Genomic DNA, 18,310 nt, shown 5'->3' on the forward strand with positions numbered 1-18,310 from the left:
CTGTCGTTGACGTTATGTCGTACGCATGCACGCATAAGTACGTGGTCGTGCAGCTGTCGTGTGTGGCTGATTTTATTGTTGTTGATGGTGAAATTTTACTCATTGTAGCTGCGTTTAAAAAATTTATTATGTCAAATCACGGTCACTCAATTGAACAATGACTTTTTGAAACAAGAATTAAAAATACGACAGATTTGTAAGTATTTTATTCTAATAAATGCTTATTTCATTTGTATTTCGATATAAAAAACATGAAAAGAGCTAAACAGTTGGAGCAAACATTTTTTAATGATATTTCAGAAAATGGAAAGTGTTGCAGCCTCAATAATACAACGTGCCGTTGAAAAAGACAAAAAAGAGCAATACACAATGGCATTGGTACTTTACCAGGAAGGTTTGCAAATACTTCTCAATTCTATAAAAGGTAGTGTGTGATATTTTATGATTATTAAACACTTTGAAACATTTGAAACAAAAATTAAATTTCTATGAAGATATCGACAATCCAGTTCAGAAAAAACATTTTCAAACCAGAGCTGCAGAGTACATGGATAGAGCTGAGAAAATAAAAAATATGATAGATTACAAAAAATCTATTGGCCAGTATAGAGAGCTAGTTAAGATTGAAGAAAATTCGACTGGCCATGGATATAGTTCTGTGTTTGGAAGATTTTTGGATAATAGAATTAATGAAATTCTAATTGAAGAATCTTACATCAGAACATTTCATCAGGCAAGTCGTTTTATCATTTTGTTCTTAATTTAAGTAAATTTTTCCAATGACTAAGGAGTCAAAGATCACCAAACATTTTGCAATTTTAGTGCCAGAACTTTTTGAGATTTTGTGAGTTGGCTGTTCTCAAATGTGACAAGTTATCTAGAATATTATTAAAAACTACACCTTCTCCCAATGATAGAGACGAGCAAATAAGAAGGTTAGAAGAAATTAAAAGGAGTTTAGCTACTCGACAAATTACGTTGGATGTACGATTTTCGGAGTCACTTCACGACAGACGAATACGGTAAATTTTAATTTTACTTGATCAGATTGTTTCCTAATATAATGAAAATTAAATTTGAGAAATTCCCTTCTAGTCTTGACAATGGATGGGTCATTAAAATAGGTAGAGGCTTGGATTATTTTAAGCCACCAGAAGGAAAATTTTCGTTAGGATACTGTGATTTCGAGTTGAGGCCTTGTCTTGAGACAACTGTGGATATTTACCATGAATTACAAATTCAAGACAAATAGTTTGAAAAGCACTAAACAACTTTGAGCATCCGCAATCATTTGACTATATACACACATCAGAGGAGGACTTTGACGATAAAAAATATTTCCAAGTTATCCTTTGAAAAATGAGTATTGTTAATTTGTTCAATGTCATTTTTGAAATTCAATTGAGCGAATGTACAAAGAAATTAATACACAAAGACTTAAATAGAATTAAACGGGTAGGCAGTGCAGGGTTAAACAAAAAAAAAATTGTATTTTATGTATATAACATACGTGTGTATATTTATATTAATATTTACATTTATTAGTTATTCTTTTACTTGATTCATCATGGCAGATGATTAATTTACGAACGATCGATTATAAAATTATTCATTTTAATAAAAAATTATATTTTACGTACAATTGGTTATCCTTATTATTATATTTACATAAATTGTTATTTCACTTTGAGTACAAAAAATAAGGCATGCTAGACTAGGAAGAATTTCTTACGCTTTTGTACGTATTTAATGGGACATGGCTACTATGGAATCGTTATGAATAACAACTTTTAAAATACATTATTATACTGACGACTCCCAAAATTCTTATATGCCTATATACAAGCGCGTTCACAGCAACGTTTTGTTTGTCGATTTATCAAAGGTTCGCTCTCTCTCTCTCGTGACTCGAATACATTTTTCTTCCGGATTATGAAAAAAAAAAAAAAAATCCTCCTTCGATTGTGCTCGATCGTCTCGTTCAACTACTGATGTTTGCGTGACCCAAAACCACTTGTTACACATGAAGAGTAACGTCAACCTTGGATAGCCGGATGTACTCTTCAACGCGGGCTGCAATCGTTAATCCTGGCAATGCCGATCTGCTCGGCGGCGATCCTCCGCGCGACCCTCAGCGACTTGGTGCTGTGAAACCTGGCGCCCTCGTCCTTGATGGCTCGCGACACCGCTGGATCGACAGCGAGTTCAGGCAAACAGTCCGAGCCACCAACCGCCACGACTTGGCCAGCGATCTCCGGGTCGACGCACAACCGCGTAAGGGTCTCCCGCGTCGTAGCCGCCAATCGCCGGTACTCGTCCTCCAGACCGGGTGGCTGCATGCGCAGGAAACACACCAGGGCGACCGACGCCCGCGTCTCCACGAGATGAGCCCTGGCCTGGGGCAGCCGTGCCACCTGACCCACCAGCGACGCCACCTGCTCCATCAGCCACACGTTGCCGTCGTTTGACTTTTTTATACACCTAAACACACGTTCCAATGCTCTCGTCAATAATCCAGCTAACATTATTTTTCTTTTACACGCGAGTGACAAAAAACATTGAGGGAAAATTGTCTCACCTGAGGAGCTTTTTGATCGAGTCGCAGGCAACGACGGCGGCGACGCACTTCCTCGAGTGGGCCAGGTAGTTGAGTCCAGCGGCGGCAATGAGGAGAGTCTGCTTGCAGGTGGTGCGCTCGGCGAGATCGGTAAGCGCCCGGACAAAGCGGTGGCCGTGGGGCTCGAGGTAGGGCAGGGCGACGCGGTCCATCCAGGGTGCGGTCACTTGGACGAGCAACGCCGCGGCCTCGGACTTTTCGGTGTGAGGCGTGGCCTCGGCCCCGAGGATGTCGGCGAGGATGTCGGGTCCACCCTGGGCGACGAATTGGTCGACCGCCTCGAGGCAGCAGCACACCGAGGCCAGGGCGCGCAGGCTCGCGCAACGCAGCTCCGAGGAGAGCCGGCTCGACGAGACGAGGCTCGCGAGGAGGGCGCGGATCCCCGAGCACCGAGCCACGCTGGCGCCGGCCCGTGGACCCGCGAGCCCCAGGGCCGTCAGGGCTGCCAGGGACCCGCGGGCCGTGCTACCACCCTCCCGTGGAGCTTCCTCCAGGCCCCGGACCACCTTCTGCAATTCACACGTTGAGTCTTATTTATTATTGTTTTCTTTTTCTCCAATTATATAAACTCCAATGACTTTGGACCCCCACTTTAATAAAAATTCTTTCCAGCAAAACAATCCTTGACAATTTTAATGAAAAAATAATTCAGACGAAACGTATTGCTCTCGTTTGAAAAAAAAAAAAAAAAACATATTCCCAATATTTCATTGTAAATGTGTTGATCAATAACAATGCGCTTTTTTGAACAACAGTTCCATACAGTCCACGCGCGAGTTACTCGCCTCGATGTAAAAGTCGAGCCTGTCGTCGAGGGCCCGGTCCACGGAGTGCTTGAGTCGCGTGAGCTGCATCACGAGGCTCTGGGGATCTGCAACCGACGCCTGGACGATCCTACGGGGCAACGAGCGGCCGAACTTGGCGAGGATCTCCAAGGCCTCGGCTTCGATCGAAGACAACAGGGCTTGGTCCACCGGTTCGTTCTTCGAGTTGCCGATCGCACTGCAACGAATTGTAATCCGGTAAATGACGTATACAGTAGTTAACGTAGATTTTGTAGGGAAAGTGGTGTCGCAACAACTCACTCGATCAGCCGGCGGTACGTGCGGTCGAAGCGGCCGGCAGTGTCGATGGCTTTTTTCGCTGCCGTGGTCGCCGAGGCCGTGAGGAGCCTGAGGTCCCTGCTCCGAGGATCGTCGGGGAGCCTGCGCCTGGGCAGGGACTTGCTCTGCAACGTGGCCGTGCACTCCTCCTCGACGTCCAAGCGCAGCTCGCACAGCCAATCCTTCACCGGGGCGTGCGCGTTTGTACACGCGCGTGAGGATTCGGGTGGTCCGGGCTGGTACGGCTCGTAATTGGGCGGATCGCTCGAGTAGAGAAAGTCGCCCAGGCTCTCGACTGCAGGCAGCTCCTCGGCTTCCGGGCTTCTGCGTTTTGAAAATCGTTTCTTTATGATAAGTATTTATAAAAAAAAGAAAAAAAAGATCATAGAGGTATACTTGTTGCACGTTAAAACTGTACGGTCGGCAAATCATCGCAATTTTATATTTCCGCGGAAGACGAGTCATCGCGCCCTTGCCGTCGTTTATTATAGAGAGCACTACTAATGTAAATATCACATGTCTATAGTGGTACTTTTCTTTTTCCCTTCTATACCATGCATTTCATCGGAAAATAGTTTCTCGACTGTTTGCGCTTTTCCGCCATCCTCCCCCTTTTTGAATCGACCTAATTACCGTTTAGTGTATTTTCTCCCGTAGGATATACATATAAGGGGTGGCCTTTGTGTGTTAGTACATGATGTATATTGTTATATCTACGTGTGCATCCGATAAACGATGTCGCTGTGGGCGTTTTTGTCTTTTTCGTGCTTCTATTGTAACAAATAAAAACTCGAAGACTTGTTTTTTTTTTTTTATCGAGAGGTGACATTTTACACTTACAATACATTATATTTGGCGTATGAACATAATGCCATAATTAATATAGGTCAAGTTTTTTAAATAAAAATCCATTTAGTATGCGACTTCCATTGTGCTCTCGTCTACTAGCATCGTTTTTCTCGCGTGAAAATACAAAATCCTAATCCGCGCGGTGATTCGAACGACCGGAAGGACGAAAAATCCGTGCCATATATATAAACGTGATTCAAGATTCGTGCATATATATATATATACGTAATACTCTCGGCGTACACGCGGCGATTTGCAAAAGTGACTAATCCGGCAGTGGCTTATCTTCCTGCTTTTCGCCTCGCTATTACATTCATACTATATATATAAACGGCCTCGCGATCTCCTATATCTCCCCCTCTTGCGGATATAAGCGCGCGAGTGACGCATATATAAATATACACATGCGGGAGTACAGCATATATATAATAATAATAATATATTGCACATGTAGGTATAGGTATCGCACACCTGCTTTAAAAGTATACGTTTCGCGAGCCACTCGATGGAGCAGCGTGAAAAATTCCAAGCTCGTTCGCTGTCACGTTTTGCCTTGCCGATCTCGCGTTTTTTCTCATGAGATAAAACAAGTGTGCAGCAGCACTCGATGAGTATACTTACACAGTGGACATTGACTCACGTATACACGTCGACGCTTATCAGCTGAGAGAGAAGGAGTTGATTTCATTGCGCTGAGATTCGCATTTTTTTATATATACATATTATATACACGTGTGTGTGTGTGCCTTCTGCCGCGTTGCATTGTTGTACGGGCCGGATGGAAGAGGAGATGCGAGTAGGGTATTGTGTTTTACAACCGCAGCTTTGCGCGACATCCGATTTTTTTCTGACCCTGAATTGTTTTTTTTTTTTTTTTTCTTTCTTTCTTTTTTATCAATCGAACTCACGCGTGTCCCTGCGCGAGGATTTTAAGGTTTTGGTGACGATACTCTGTGTGGATGTGTATACCGATTTCGTTTGAATTTCATACGAACGTGTGAAATATATTTTTGCTAAGCGTGCCCGAAAACAATAACACGAGGTTAATTATATATCGTTGACACAATCCATCGAGCAACAGTTTCATTGCGGTGAAGATTTTCTTCAGTTTGAACATCAAGTTTTTAGTGTTTCGCTAGCGAGAATTTTCCGTCCCCGTTGCAGATACCACACTAGTTCACGAAAAAACCCATTTTTACACGTAAATATCTATGAACAGCGTCACTTTTTAACATAAAGTTTGCTATAACGTCGTACCGGTCAGACATGATCGGTATACACCGTCTGTCAAATAAATGAATCCCAATGATCGTAAAGCGAAAAAATAAAAATTTTGATTCGCGAAGCAATCCTGATTAGTCACTAATTGAAATAACCCATGCAATTCATTTGCATAAACAACGTACACTCGTGCGCGCGCGCAAATTTATATAACGTTAACTCGACAAATCGCTTCTAATTTTTTTCAATCCAGCACATATATTACACACGATCTGCGATTCTTTTTCTTCTCCATAATAATCTGTCCAACAGATTTCGTTATCGACGTGACACTATTTCCCACCCAAAACAAATAAAACGAAAAACCGCGATCAACCGAACGACCAACCAATAACTTTTTTTTTTTTTTTTTTTTTATATATATAAGGTTCAAGCAGAGTAGAGTTTGGTAAACACCGATACCCGACTCTCTCATGCCTATAATCTGTAACAACGACAACGACGACAAACAGAGATGACCGATAATAACCGCGAGTTTTGTTTTTACGTTACACGCTGTCGCGAGTGCAGATGCAATCTTCGGTATGTCAATCGAAGCCCTACATTTGACTTTCCAAACACGCCTCTCGTTACAGATTCGTCGAAACACACTCACAAAAAAAAAAAAAAAAAAAAAAAGAAAGAAAAAAATTACAGACTTAACCATCTACAACACAAAAATGATAAGTAATCATGAGCCCGCGATCTGTACACAGCTTAGACACGCCGAACAAGGGCGAGAGAATTGGCTGTTCTAGCGGCTCTAAAATTCGCAAAGCGAGCTCACGTATTTGTTTGTCACTTCCTGGACGTATTTACACGCGCCCGCTGTATTTGTACAATACATTTTACGAGTAGGTCTATACAGAAGTTGGTAGTCCAAGGACACGTTGTTCATATACTTTTGTCGGTGAGAAAAAAAAAAAAAAAAACGTAGGGATTTCTGTGTATGTATACCATTATCCTCGAGTTAAAATCATCAAAAACAAGCTCGAAAAGTATATGTATTTCAACACTCGATCAGTGTATGATATGAGGTATGCATCCGCTGCTATACCTCCCGATTTGACACGCGGCCCCTTATCGCATTCGCTTCCTCCGCACGGACAAGCTCGCACTCTTTCTCTCTCTTTTTTTTCTTTCTTCATACGTTCACGCGCAGCTGTACAGGTATAGGTAAACACAATGTCATTCGCTCGAGTGTCCCTTTTTTTTTTTTTTTTTTTTTATTCATCTAGAGTTTGACACCGGGACCTTATCGTCGTGCCGTAAGTGTCGCGTCCTGCATGGGCTCGGAAATACCAATTTTTCGAGCATCGGTGTCGAGATGTTTTCCCCCATTCCGCATCAACGATCGGTATCGTTAGATTACCAAACATAGGCATATACATCTTTGTCACATACATTTAAAATCAATCGAATTGATATTTTACCAAAGGCCCATTTACCGATCCATCGATAGCTCCGCAACTGTATACTCAACAATAACGGCTCGGCTTCCTCGATAATTCTCAATATATATAATTATCACCGAACGCGTTTTTAAAAATAAGTACGAGCCCAAACATTAAACTATAAAATCCCCGTGCGATCCAATCCACGCAATGAAATACCATTGATACTGAAATAAATTATCATCACGAGGCTGTAGATACCGATCGTCTCAACGAGAGCCACTATATTGTTGCGCGTTAATTATTCTCGTGTGTGCGAACGGACGGAGTTGACGTGTACAAATTGTTCACATCCGCGTTCGAGATGTATATATATAAAAAAAAAAAAAAAAGAAGGAGTAACTCACTCGTTGATGGTGCAATAGTCCAGTTGTCGAGTCTCCTCGCGGCGCCTTGCCGATCCCGGTCGTTTCGGCGTGGACGTGTGTGCCGGTCCAACCCCCCCTGAGCCCATACTCCTCGAGCGCTGCAACTCGTGTCGCCTGCGACTGCTCCTCCGTCTCCGTCGCCTCGGCGATTCGGGGCTGAGGTCCGAGCTATCGTCCGAGTCCGAGAAGCCCGAGTCCTGGCTACGCTGGCCCCGGCTCGACGGGCTGAACGAGCGCTCCTCGAGGACGTGGCTCGACGCCGCCCCTGCCTGCACTGCCGTTGACGGGGTCGACATCTCCGACGCTCGCTCGCTGCTGCTGGAAAATCAATTTCGCATCGGTTACAGATGAGTTGCGCGGTAATTGGATGGAATTCTTTTTTTCTCTCCTCTCCACGCGGGTGAAATAATAACGCGCCGATGACGAGTCGAGGATGTCATTATACGCCGTGATATGGGACTCGTACGTTTTTACTGCCTTTTCATCGAAAAAAAAAAAAAGAAAGCATTTCTTTTTCTCGAGTGCATAGGTATTTTTACCCGCGCGCTGCGCATTAGTCACGTTCTTGATGGTGATTTTCGTACAGCAGAGTTTTGTATATATTAATGCGTATACGCGAATAATTCACGCGACGAGTTGATTAGTCACAGTAGGCGAGTCATCGCGCGGCGAGCGAAGCGCGTAAAAAACACGAGGCTCGACCGATGTTGTAAATAAAAAAATAAAAGTATCGACCTGCGAGCCAGGGAGTCCCTCCTCGCAATCTCAACGTGGATGACGGTGGTGTTCTCGGGATCGGTGGTATCGCTGTCGGCCTGGTTCTCGTCGTTCGACAGCGAAAACGCCTCCTCGGACTCTCTCGAGGCGGGAAAGGGTCGGGGTCGCGGTCGCGGGCTCGCCGGGAGCTTAAAGTCCCCCTGGCTGGCCAACAAGTCGCGCGACTCCATTTGGCCCCAAAACACTTTGCTCTGGTGTCTCTTGAACGCGCTCATCCTTTTGTTTTTTTTTTTTCTTTATCCTCCTCAATTTGTGCCCAAAGGTATATATATATACTTATATACGATCACACACTAGTTTGTGCACATTTCCACTCGCAATTCACTCCCTCGTTTGAATTTTATCTTAAAATCTTCACAAACATGTCAATAAACACTCACGGTATCGAAATACTTTTCATCACTGAACCATCAACGATTAAAAAGACGAAAAAAAAAAAAAAAAATCGTCCTGGCATATTGATTATTCTATACTGTTAAAGTACACGTGTGCCGAAGAGCGCGCGCTCCCGAGGTGTCCGTGCGGCGTTCGAGCGCCAGCTGAGATGCCACCGGAATGATTTCACGAGCACAGCCGGCCAGAAGCACACGCGCGCACGTATATACCGTACTCCCCCACCTGGACTAACAGTACAGTGGGACGAGCGCGCGATGGTTATTTGGTCGCGTGCCTCCGACGCCCCTCGCACGTATATACGCTCGTTGCAGTACAACACCACATGTGAGCCAGGGAGGGGTACCAACAACCCCCCTTTGAGATCGCCGTCGGGGTCGCTCGGGTGCGTACACACAATTTTCCAGGCGCTTCTCTCTCCACGCGCCTGCCGATCCCCCCCTTCGGTATACAACGGAACCGTTGATGATGGGCTTTTCTTCTCTCCCTTTTTTTTTTTTTTTTTTCGAGTAGCAGCTGCAACGATTTTACACCACCAACGGGGGATGCTCCGTATTGGCTCTCTTTACACGGCTCCTTATACCTATGTACGCGCTTTATACTATATGCTTTTGGGGCTACGAGTTGGATTTGCCGTACGATCCTTGGGATGCTGCGCGTCTTCCTCCACCACCCGAGTTTAAACGCCCACCTTGCTACAATCCGCCGATTTTCGCGCGCATTTGAAAAAACGTGTTTTTGGCCCTTCCTTTTTTTTTTTTGCCGATCAAAATACCGATCGCGTTGATTATCGAGGAAGTATTGAATTGTAACGGGTACGCAAGGGACTATCGGAAAACTGCGAGCGGAAATATCGGTGTAACAGTTTGTCGGTCAACAAGCGATAAGAGGGTTACTGTGCCGGGAAAAAGAGAGCGGAAGACGTGAAATCACTCGCGTCGACGCGAGGAGGTGACTAACGCTGCCTTTGATCCACAGTATACACACCAACCGACCGACCACGGTGATATGACTCCTCGAAGGACGAAAGACTTCTCGACGTCGCGCTCCTCCCCCTTTTTTTTTTTTTTTTCTCGCTCAGTACCTCCCATCCCTTCGGGAACAACCTCCCCTATGTGCGATATATTATTGTGCACACGGACAAAGGGGGACCGCGTGGTGCATATATTTATAGGTACCCGCTTCTTCTCCTTCCTTCGTTTCGTCGAACGAGTTTTGAGACGCTCCGAGAGCAATCGGTATTATAATACGCTGAAATGAAAGTCCCGATCTCCCTACGGACACTCTCACTGTTAGTAAATTACGTGATTCCAGGAGGAAAACGGGATTGAAGATAATCCCATGCGACTTTTCCCCGTATGAATGCCAAGTGCATCAGCGCCACGCCCCTGTAGCGACAAGTATATAATATACACCCCGTATTATTACATTTCTCGAGACGACGATGCGCTTATCTTTCGAGCACCGACTGACACCCAGTCTTTTATCTCTCGATACACGTATTTGTTGTGCTCCTGGGGAATTTAGGTCTCGACACTGGGTCTATACATGAACTTTACGTGTACCAAGTCTTGGGTGACGCACAACTCGCTCGTAATTTCCATTTTTTATCCATTTGGAGCTCGATTGGCAAATAAACGTTCGTACCTTTACCTCTCGTTCAAAAACGGCATTTCTACTACTCATTCATTCGAACTGAACAAAGATAATAATATATCGTTAGCGATGAGTTAAAATCGAATTAAAAGAAAACAAACGTGGCACATGTGGGCGCGCGCATGAATATTAATACAAAACGGCCCAACGACTCTTCGCCGAGGCTATAAATAAAATAATAATAATTTATCGAAAATTTTAAAACACCCGCATCGCTGCGGTGCAAATCGCGCGGTGCCGCAGGAAAGGTGCGCGCTTTCACGCATATATTCACATAAAACGTACACATGTGTATGTTTGTATATATACATATATATTTTTTTTTTTGCTATTGCACACACACGCGCGCACGCTAAAGTCGCGCGGACAAAAGATTTTCTCCGACAATGAGCGGTGTAACCGACAAAAACCGGTGCCCACATACATACGTATATATAATATGTGTATACCAGCTCTGCAACCCTCGAATTCTCGGGCGTATAAAACACGAGGGGATGTTAAAAGTTGAGAAGAACCAGCCATCAGCTGCATTGGGAGCATACATTTTCTGATGCGTATGGAGAAAAGGGAGCAGATGAAGGGCAAGGAGGGAGTGAGGGGAGAGGTGCTTTTTTGGGCGTAACGACTTTGGGTGAACCTTTCGAGACTTTTAAACGCGCGATGAGAGACGCGCCTCTGCCGCGGATGCTGGTGTATTTAAATGATCCCTCTCGAAATAGATGCACGATATGATGACGATGCCTGCACATATATATATATATATATATATATATATATATATATATATACAGAGAGCGCGTGTGTGATTTTTAGGCGGTGCCACTCAGATGCATATGTTTTACAACTTATCTGGGCTGCATTGAAAGAGAAATCTCTTTTTCTAAAGGGTCTCACGTGCAGGTATATAAGTATTTGTATACATTATGAAAACGAGTCAAAAGTTATTATCATACGATATAAGCAGGTTGGCTCTCCGAATGCAAGGAGTAGGTATGTATTTTTGTAGTGGCGTTCAATCGAGGATGAGGAATTTTAATCTCAATGCCCACTCTGTTGTAGAAAAAAAAAAAAAAAAACAAATTTCACACAAACAATAGATGCAGTAATCATGATTACCTATAAAATCCTCCCATCGTTATCACAAATAGAGCACACAAACGGTAAATTAAAAAAGAACACTCCAAGTAGGTACCATTATTGAATGGACATGCAGGCGTGATTTCGAGCGCAACATATACCGTGAATCAATCGCAGCAGCGACCGATCCTACATCTGCACCACACGCCATCTCTTTTACTCACGAAACAGCCAAAGATGATTATGATGGTTTGTACTTGATGTATATATATTAAATACTCCTACAAGAAAAAAAAAAAAAAAAAAAAAGGACAAAGGTGTAAGTAAGTGGGTATACCTATGGGCCCGTAAAAACGTGCGCGTTACGCTCGAGCTCTGCCGGCCACGAATTATATGCAAGTACGTATAGGGGCTCGGTGCACACGTGCCACACCGGAAACGTGCATCTGCTGTTCAATCCCTTTTTTTTTTTTTTTTTTTTTGTTTCGTAGGTACTTGTATAGCATTTTTCGCCGTGTTCCACACTCGCGCGAAGACCACTTCCATCGGACACTACACACGCGAGGACTCCCTACGAACTCGTAATTTACTCACCACAGAGGGGTGTTGCCGCATTTTGTGTACACCAATGCAGTTTTAGCGGGGGAAGGGGCTCCGTCTCCCCCGCGTATACTACCCCCGACGATGGCAGCAGATTGGTATCTCCCTTGAGAGGCTCATCGCAGCGCGGTCTCCCTTCCGCTATATTATATACACATATTGTAATTATGCCATGGGCCCTTATTTTATCTGTATTCTTCTTAAGCGCTTCCTCTTTTAATTTTTTTTTTTTTTTTTTTTTTTTTTTTTAGCTGTATGGACGATACTTAACGCCGAGTATCGGCACTTGAGGACTTTTACCTCGAGTGATCTCGCAACGAGAATTGTCAAGGGCCAAAAAGAGGATGAGCGCATTGCATCTCAAAGTGACGGCTCGAGCTGCGTGTGAATGCGGCGCCAATGGTCATAAAATTTTCCTTGCTCCTTTCATTCCTGGAAAACTTAATCACCCATCCTGTAGGAGACCTCCGGCAATTTTAACAATGCGCCAATTACGTTATATATACATAGGGCTCGCGCGACCGTCAATCGTCCAGCGCCGATGTGATTCCTTGGGTTCGTATTATACAGAATCACATTCCGTGGCGTCCGGATGGCATCACAGACTTTTCCGCGTTTTTCATAAATCGTTTACGCATCGTCGTTCAATCATTATATCATATAATACACCTTTTTATTTATTTATCAATCAAACATTTTTCTACCCATACATTGTGCCATTGTACACTTGCTAAAATGAAGCTCTATGTGCTATTGTGTACCCTAAATAGCTGTACATAACAATATATACTTGACTCCGAGATACTATTGACCTAATTTGTAGGTATGTGTGAGTATACAGCACCATTAAAATTTATAATCTCAGCTAGTAGTTAGTCGTATACCAGTGTGTGTGTGATATGTTACAAAGATTTTTTTTTTCTATTTTCTGATACATTTAAAATGAAGATGGTCATATTTTTTTACTTAACATTTAGCCACAGCTCACGCCTCGTCAATTTTCGATTAAAATCCCATGTATGGTATATATACATACGATTTTATGTATGGTCATATGTAATTCCATAAGGAGCTTGTCTTTAATTTTCGTAGAGAACAACAGATATAGGTATAGGTACCGAAAAAGTTGAAACATCACTTGGTGTATATGGGCGCGCACGAAGCATGTATACAATTTACACTCGGTAAGCACTTAGGGCACTTGATAGGATAGGTACATATATATGTATATACAAAGGGAGACCTGAAACTCATATGTATATACGAGGATAAGTAGTACCAATTTTCCCAACTCTGTCGCATTCTCGAGCGATGAGATGACTGTTGAACCGCTAAGTATATATATGTATATATATTACGGTGGCACGGACCCTTTGGCTTAAAATGCGATTAGGTAAGTATCTTGCTCAACTTATATACTTACCATTGTAGTAACTAGTAAGTATATGTGTATATACCTCGGGTATGACTATTGTACCATGTACATAATACGTATACCCCCCTACGTTGTCACTCTTACGTAGTACATGTGTGTAGGTACTATTCTGATCTCGAATACCGTACTATCTTACGTGGCCGACTAAATGGACCCTCGAGTCGGATGATTCAGTCGCGCGAAAGCACGGAACTCGACTCTAAAATGTGCAATACTATTTTTCTCTTCTTTCTTTCCCCCCCCCCCCCATTCTGTTCTTACCATGAATATAATGATAACGCGCGGCTATGTATATAATATGTGTTCCCACGCGTACGCGTACCATATAATATATATGTACCTTTTCGATCTTTCTTTGTCCCAAATGGTCTCTCGATTGCGCAACGCCCAACATTATCCGCCGTTGTACCTACGGGGAATTCTTAAATGAAAACGTATAGCTGTTTTTGTTTGGGCAAAAAAAAAAAAAAAAAAATTTTGCACGGTATGCATGAATAATTAATAGTCTTAAAGTCCTTTCCTGTAAAAACCTACTAAATTGGAGGTATTATGACGTATAGGCCAGCGCTTCTATACTTTGATTCCTTTAATTTTTTTAAAGGGCACCTCATTGGCACGTTTTGGACACGACTTGGTCGCTCGAAGCTTGGGGCTGTTGTATACGAGCGTGTAAAAAAAGGTTGACAAAGATCGCGTATACGTATACCTGTGCCACAACCCCTATTGTGTGCTGATATTTACACGTAGACGAGTATACGTGTGTGGCTCTTGTATGGTCGAGGAACAGCTGCGAGGAACCGTTACGCTCTTGGGGCACTCCATCCATAGGTGCATGTACTACACTCTTCGGGGGGGACCCAGGGAAGAGAATAACCCGGCGCGCACGGCCAATATTGATTGCGCTTCGAGCCATGGGTGCATTTGTGTGTGTTTAATTGTACAGCAATTCTTTTTTTTTTTTTTTCCCTTCCACATATATACGTGTATTGTCCGCACACGTTGTGTATGCAGGGAAGTCACTTCTATTATTTAAATATCCAAGTGTCGCGACGGAAAAGTATACAAGTATCGCGTCTCACTGTCTCAGTATAGGTATACCTATATATTAAGAAGTATATTTTCATATTCCATGCATGTGTGGCCCATCAGCTTATTTTCAGATCATTGCCTTCGATATAATATATAAATAACTAAGTATGCAAGCCTATGAGTTGTTTTGGTGTGTAAAAAAAAAGAGCTCTCGACGCCCACTGGTATGGGTGAAATAATTTTTAACTAATTTGTTGGAAAAAAAGAAAGGAATTTCTAACAAATTTTTATTATTTTTTTGCCATCGGTGCATTTATGCGTGAGCATATGGACCTTTTTGCTATTTACAAAGATTTTAATAAATAAGTGCAAAGTGGCAGAGCGTAAATAAAAATTTAAAGGGCATCTTGAAAATTTCTGTATTGAAAAAAATTGTGCTATGTAATTGAAACAAAAAAGCTTGCTTGTTTAATTTTACCTTGGTTAATGAAATCGTCATACTAAGACGTTGGTTTTATTAAGGTATTGTGTGAAAGAAAAAAGAATCCCGATTTTTATTCAATAGCAGTATAATGACTATACTTTCAATTGATGTAGTAATTGATAGGTTTAACAATAAATTTTGATCTTTGGTACTGCCACCATGAATAAACAAATTATGGATGGGTTAATTAATGTCACAATGTGTTAATGTTCTCACGGGCGCATTGTCGCCTTATAAGGAATTGAATTCGGTGCCAGCAATCGAGACACGACGTCACAACCACGTGACTGCCCTCGCGGGCCATCTAGTGTCCCGGTGCTCAACTAATTTTCGACTTGTTTCGATATATTTATTTCTGCTTTTTTTAAAAATACATATAATTTTCATTGCGTTTAAGTATGTTTCTTGCTAATGTTACATGATCTTTGCACGTATATGTATGTATAATTATACTGAATGAGAGTATTTAATATTGAATAGCAGTTACAAAACAAATGAAACTTTTGAATTTGTTTTCAACGCTTGGCTCGAAAAAACACTTTGGTTCGATTAAACTCGATCGAGTGTCGTGTCTCGGACGTTCGAGAAGAGAGAAGGAGAAAATGGAAAAACTATGTATCTTGTGCCTCCTTGTGTTGTCGAAATAAGCGTTCAACTTATCAAGTGATATTTTTTAATTGTGTTTCTATAGCAAAAAAATAGTAATTGCCTCAACAAATAGATCAAAATGGTGAGTAAATAGCTGTCACCGAACTGTCTTAGGGATGAAAAGGCAATACGGTCAAGCGTAACGTTATTTGTTAAAAATTCACACCGGTTTCCTACTCCAAAAATGACAAATAGCGCACGTGCATGTGATTTCGCCTTTTACAGTGGTTCTTGAATTAAATGTATTGTTAACTGTACGGTTCAAGTCCACATTTTTAATGCTCGGTTGATCGCAAAATGTAAATGTCGTCACTTGGTCGGGTCAAGTGTAATGTACAAACGTTGTCGATTTATTTGTTGGTTATGAGGATGCACAACATTTTAAAATCCACTCTAGTACTTATATACAGAGCGCGAGGTGATACTGATTTTTTTTTCAGGTATCGTTGAATCCAGTGCAGATATTGAAAAATGAGGCCGAGGAAGAAAAGGCCGAGACGGCCAGGTTGAGTAATTTTGTGGGCGCCATAGCCATTGGGGATCTGGTCAAATCGACCCTGGGATCAAAGGGAATGGACAAGATTCTCATATCTTCCGGACGCGATCGGGGACAGATACAAGTAACGAACGATGGTGCTACGATTCTCAAGAGCGTGGGTGTTGATAACCCGGCAGCCAAGATTCTCGTTGACATGTCGCGCGTCCAGGATGACGAAGTCGGCGATGGTACCACCTCGGTCACAGTGTTGGGTAGGTCTTTTGATAATTTATTGAAATTTTCTTTCCCAGCATCCAAGAGGTAGATATAAAATTTGATATGCAAATTTGTCACAGCTGCTGAACTATTAAGGGGAGCAGAATTGCTGATCGGACAGAAGATCCACCCACAAACCATTATTGCAGGATGGAGGAGTGCAGCTGCAGTTGCCCGGGAAGCTTTGAGCAAAGTAGCTGTGGACAATTCAGCAGATCCCGAACGTTTCAAGGAAGATCTGTTAAACATTGCTCGCACCACTCTCAGTTCCAAGATTCTGTCACAGCACAAAGAATACTTCAGCAAGCTAGCTGTGGACGCAGTTCTTAGGCTCAAAGGATCTGGAAATCTGTCAGCTATTCAAATCATCAAAAAGAGGGGTGGCACCTTGGGAGATTCGTTCTTAGATGAAGGTTTCCTTCTCGATAAGAAACCTGGTATGCACCAGCCTCAAAAAATCACGGATGCTAAGATTCTCATTGCCAACACACCTATGGATACAGATAAAATCAAGGTATTTGGCTCGAGAGTTCGTGTTGACTCCATGGCCAAGATTGCTGAGCTTGAATTGGCAGAAAAAGAAAAGATGAAGGTAAGAATTCCAAGTTCCGTGAGATCCAAGTACAACTTTTTATTTTCCGTATTGATAAATTAATTTACTTTTTTTTCCAGGATAAAGTAGAGAAAATCCTCAAGCACGGTTGCAACGTATTTATCAACAGGCAATTGATTTATAATTATCCAGAGCAATTATTTGCTGATGCTGGAGTTATGGCGATTGAGCATGCAGACTTTGACGGTATTGAGAGGCTGTCTCTTGTAACTGGTGGTGAAATCGCGAGTACGTTTGATGACCCGGAATCCGTAAAGCTGGGAAAATGCAATGCCATTGAGCAGGTGATGATTGGTGAAGACACGATTCTTCGTTTTTCGGGCGTGGCACTTGGTGAAGCCTGTAGCATCGTGATACGAGGAGCTACCCAGCAAATCCTGGATGAAGCCGAGCGATCTCTTCACGACGCTCTTTGTGTCTTGACGTCAACGGTTCGGGAATCGCGAATAGTCTATGGTGGAGGCTGCAGTGAAATGGTAATGGCATGCGCCGTGATGAAGGTTGCCGCTTCTACACCTGGCAAAGAGGCTGTGGCCATGGAGTCATTCGCTAAAGCTTTGCAACAACTGCCCACATACATTGCTGACAATGGAGGCTATGATTCTGCTCAGCTTGTTAGCGAACTCAGAGCTGCACACAACTCGGGTGCATTCACCATGGGCTTGAGTTAGTATTACCTTGTTTGTATTACTTTTTGCCAATATCGATATTGAAAAACGTTAATGTAAATTATTTTGTTATTATAGATATGGACAAGGGAGAAATCGCTTGCATGAAGAAAATGGGCATTACAGAATCGTGGGTTGTAAAAAGACAAGTGCTTCTCAGTGCAGCGGAAGCTGCTGAAATGATTCTAAGAGTCGATGATATATTGAAGGCAGCACCTAGAAAACGTGTTCCTGATCATGGCCGATGTTAAATTGTTAACAAATCATTTAATGTTTCAACTCGCGATTATCATTTAGCGAAAATCGAAACGCGAGTGCGCTTTTTTTGCACCATAATTCTTGTCTTATAAGATTTTATTTAACTAATGCACTTGAACCGATTTTCCATAAAACAAAACCATTTTTATTTACAAGTAAGCTTAACGAAATTTAAAAAATTACAAATTTTATATGTTTGTAAAACAGAAGCTCGATGAATAAAATGAATTTTTCCATATTTTATGTCATGAAAGGGAGCAGAGTCTT

General features: G+C 42.6%; 3 protein-coding genes across 3 annotated transcripts; 2 read left to right on the forward strand and 1 right to left on the reverse strand.

Moving 5' to 3' along the window:
• Nucleotides 1-39: 39 nt before the first annotated feature.
• Nucleotides 40-1,591, forward strand: LOC149373425 (MIT domain-containing protein 1-like). The gene is made up of 5 exons (XM_089596269.1): nt 40-196; nt 301-424; nt 495-733; nt 823-1,022; nt 1,096-1,591. The coding sequence occupies exons 2-5, from the start codon at nt 304-306 to the stop codon at nt 1,250-1,252; spliced, it is 717 nt and encodes a 238-aa protein (XP_089452395.1). The 5' UTR covers nt 40-196; nt 301-303; the 3' UTR covers nt 1,253-1,591.
• Nucleotides 1,493-8,865, reverse strand: insc (INSC spindle orientation adaptor protein). The gene is made up of 6 exons (XM_089596268.1): nt 8,387-8,865; nt 7,631-7,969; nt 3,703-4,044; nt 3,403-3,619; nt 2,579-3,126; nt 1,493-2,481 (listed from the first exon to the last, which is right to left on the reverse strand). The coding sequence occupies exons 1-6, from the start codon at nt 8,641-8,643 to the stop codon at nt 2,064-2,066; spliced, it is 2,121 nt and encodes a 706-aa protein (XP_089452394.1). The 5' UTR covers nt 8,644-8,865; the 3' UTR covers nt 1,493-2,063.
• A 6,862-nt stretch (nt 8,866-15,727) lies between these two features.
• Nucleotides 15,728-18,286, forward strand: CCT2 (chaperonin containing TCP1 subunit 2). Its single transcript, XM_014355566.2, has 5 exons — nt 15,728-15,832; nt 16,191-16,500; nt 16,585-17,096; nt 17,177-17,783; nt 17,864-18,286. The coding sequence occupies exons 1-5, from the start codon at nt 15,830-15,832 to the stop codon at nt 18,034-18,036; spliced, it is 1,605 nt and encodes a 534-aa protein (XP_014211052.2). The 5' UTR covers nt 15,728-15,829; the 3' UTR covers nt 18,037-18,286.
• Nucleotides 18,287-18,310: the final 24 nt, after the last annotated feature.

Source organism: Copidosoma floridanum, unplaced genomic scaffold (genome assembly GCF_036245765.1).
Source record: "Copidosoma floridanum isolate Cflo_tuat_1 unplaced genomic scaffold, Cflo_Japanese_pri ptg000030l, whole genome shotgun sequence".
Taxonomy (NCBI): domain Eukaryota; kingdom Metazoa; phylum Arthropoda; class Insecta; order Hymenoptera; family Encyrtidae; genus Copidosoma; species Copidosoma floridanum.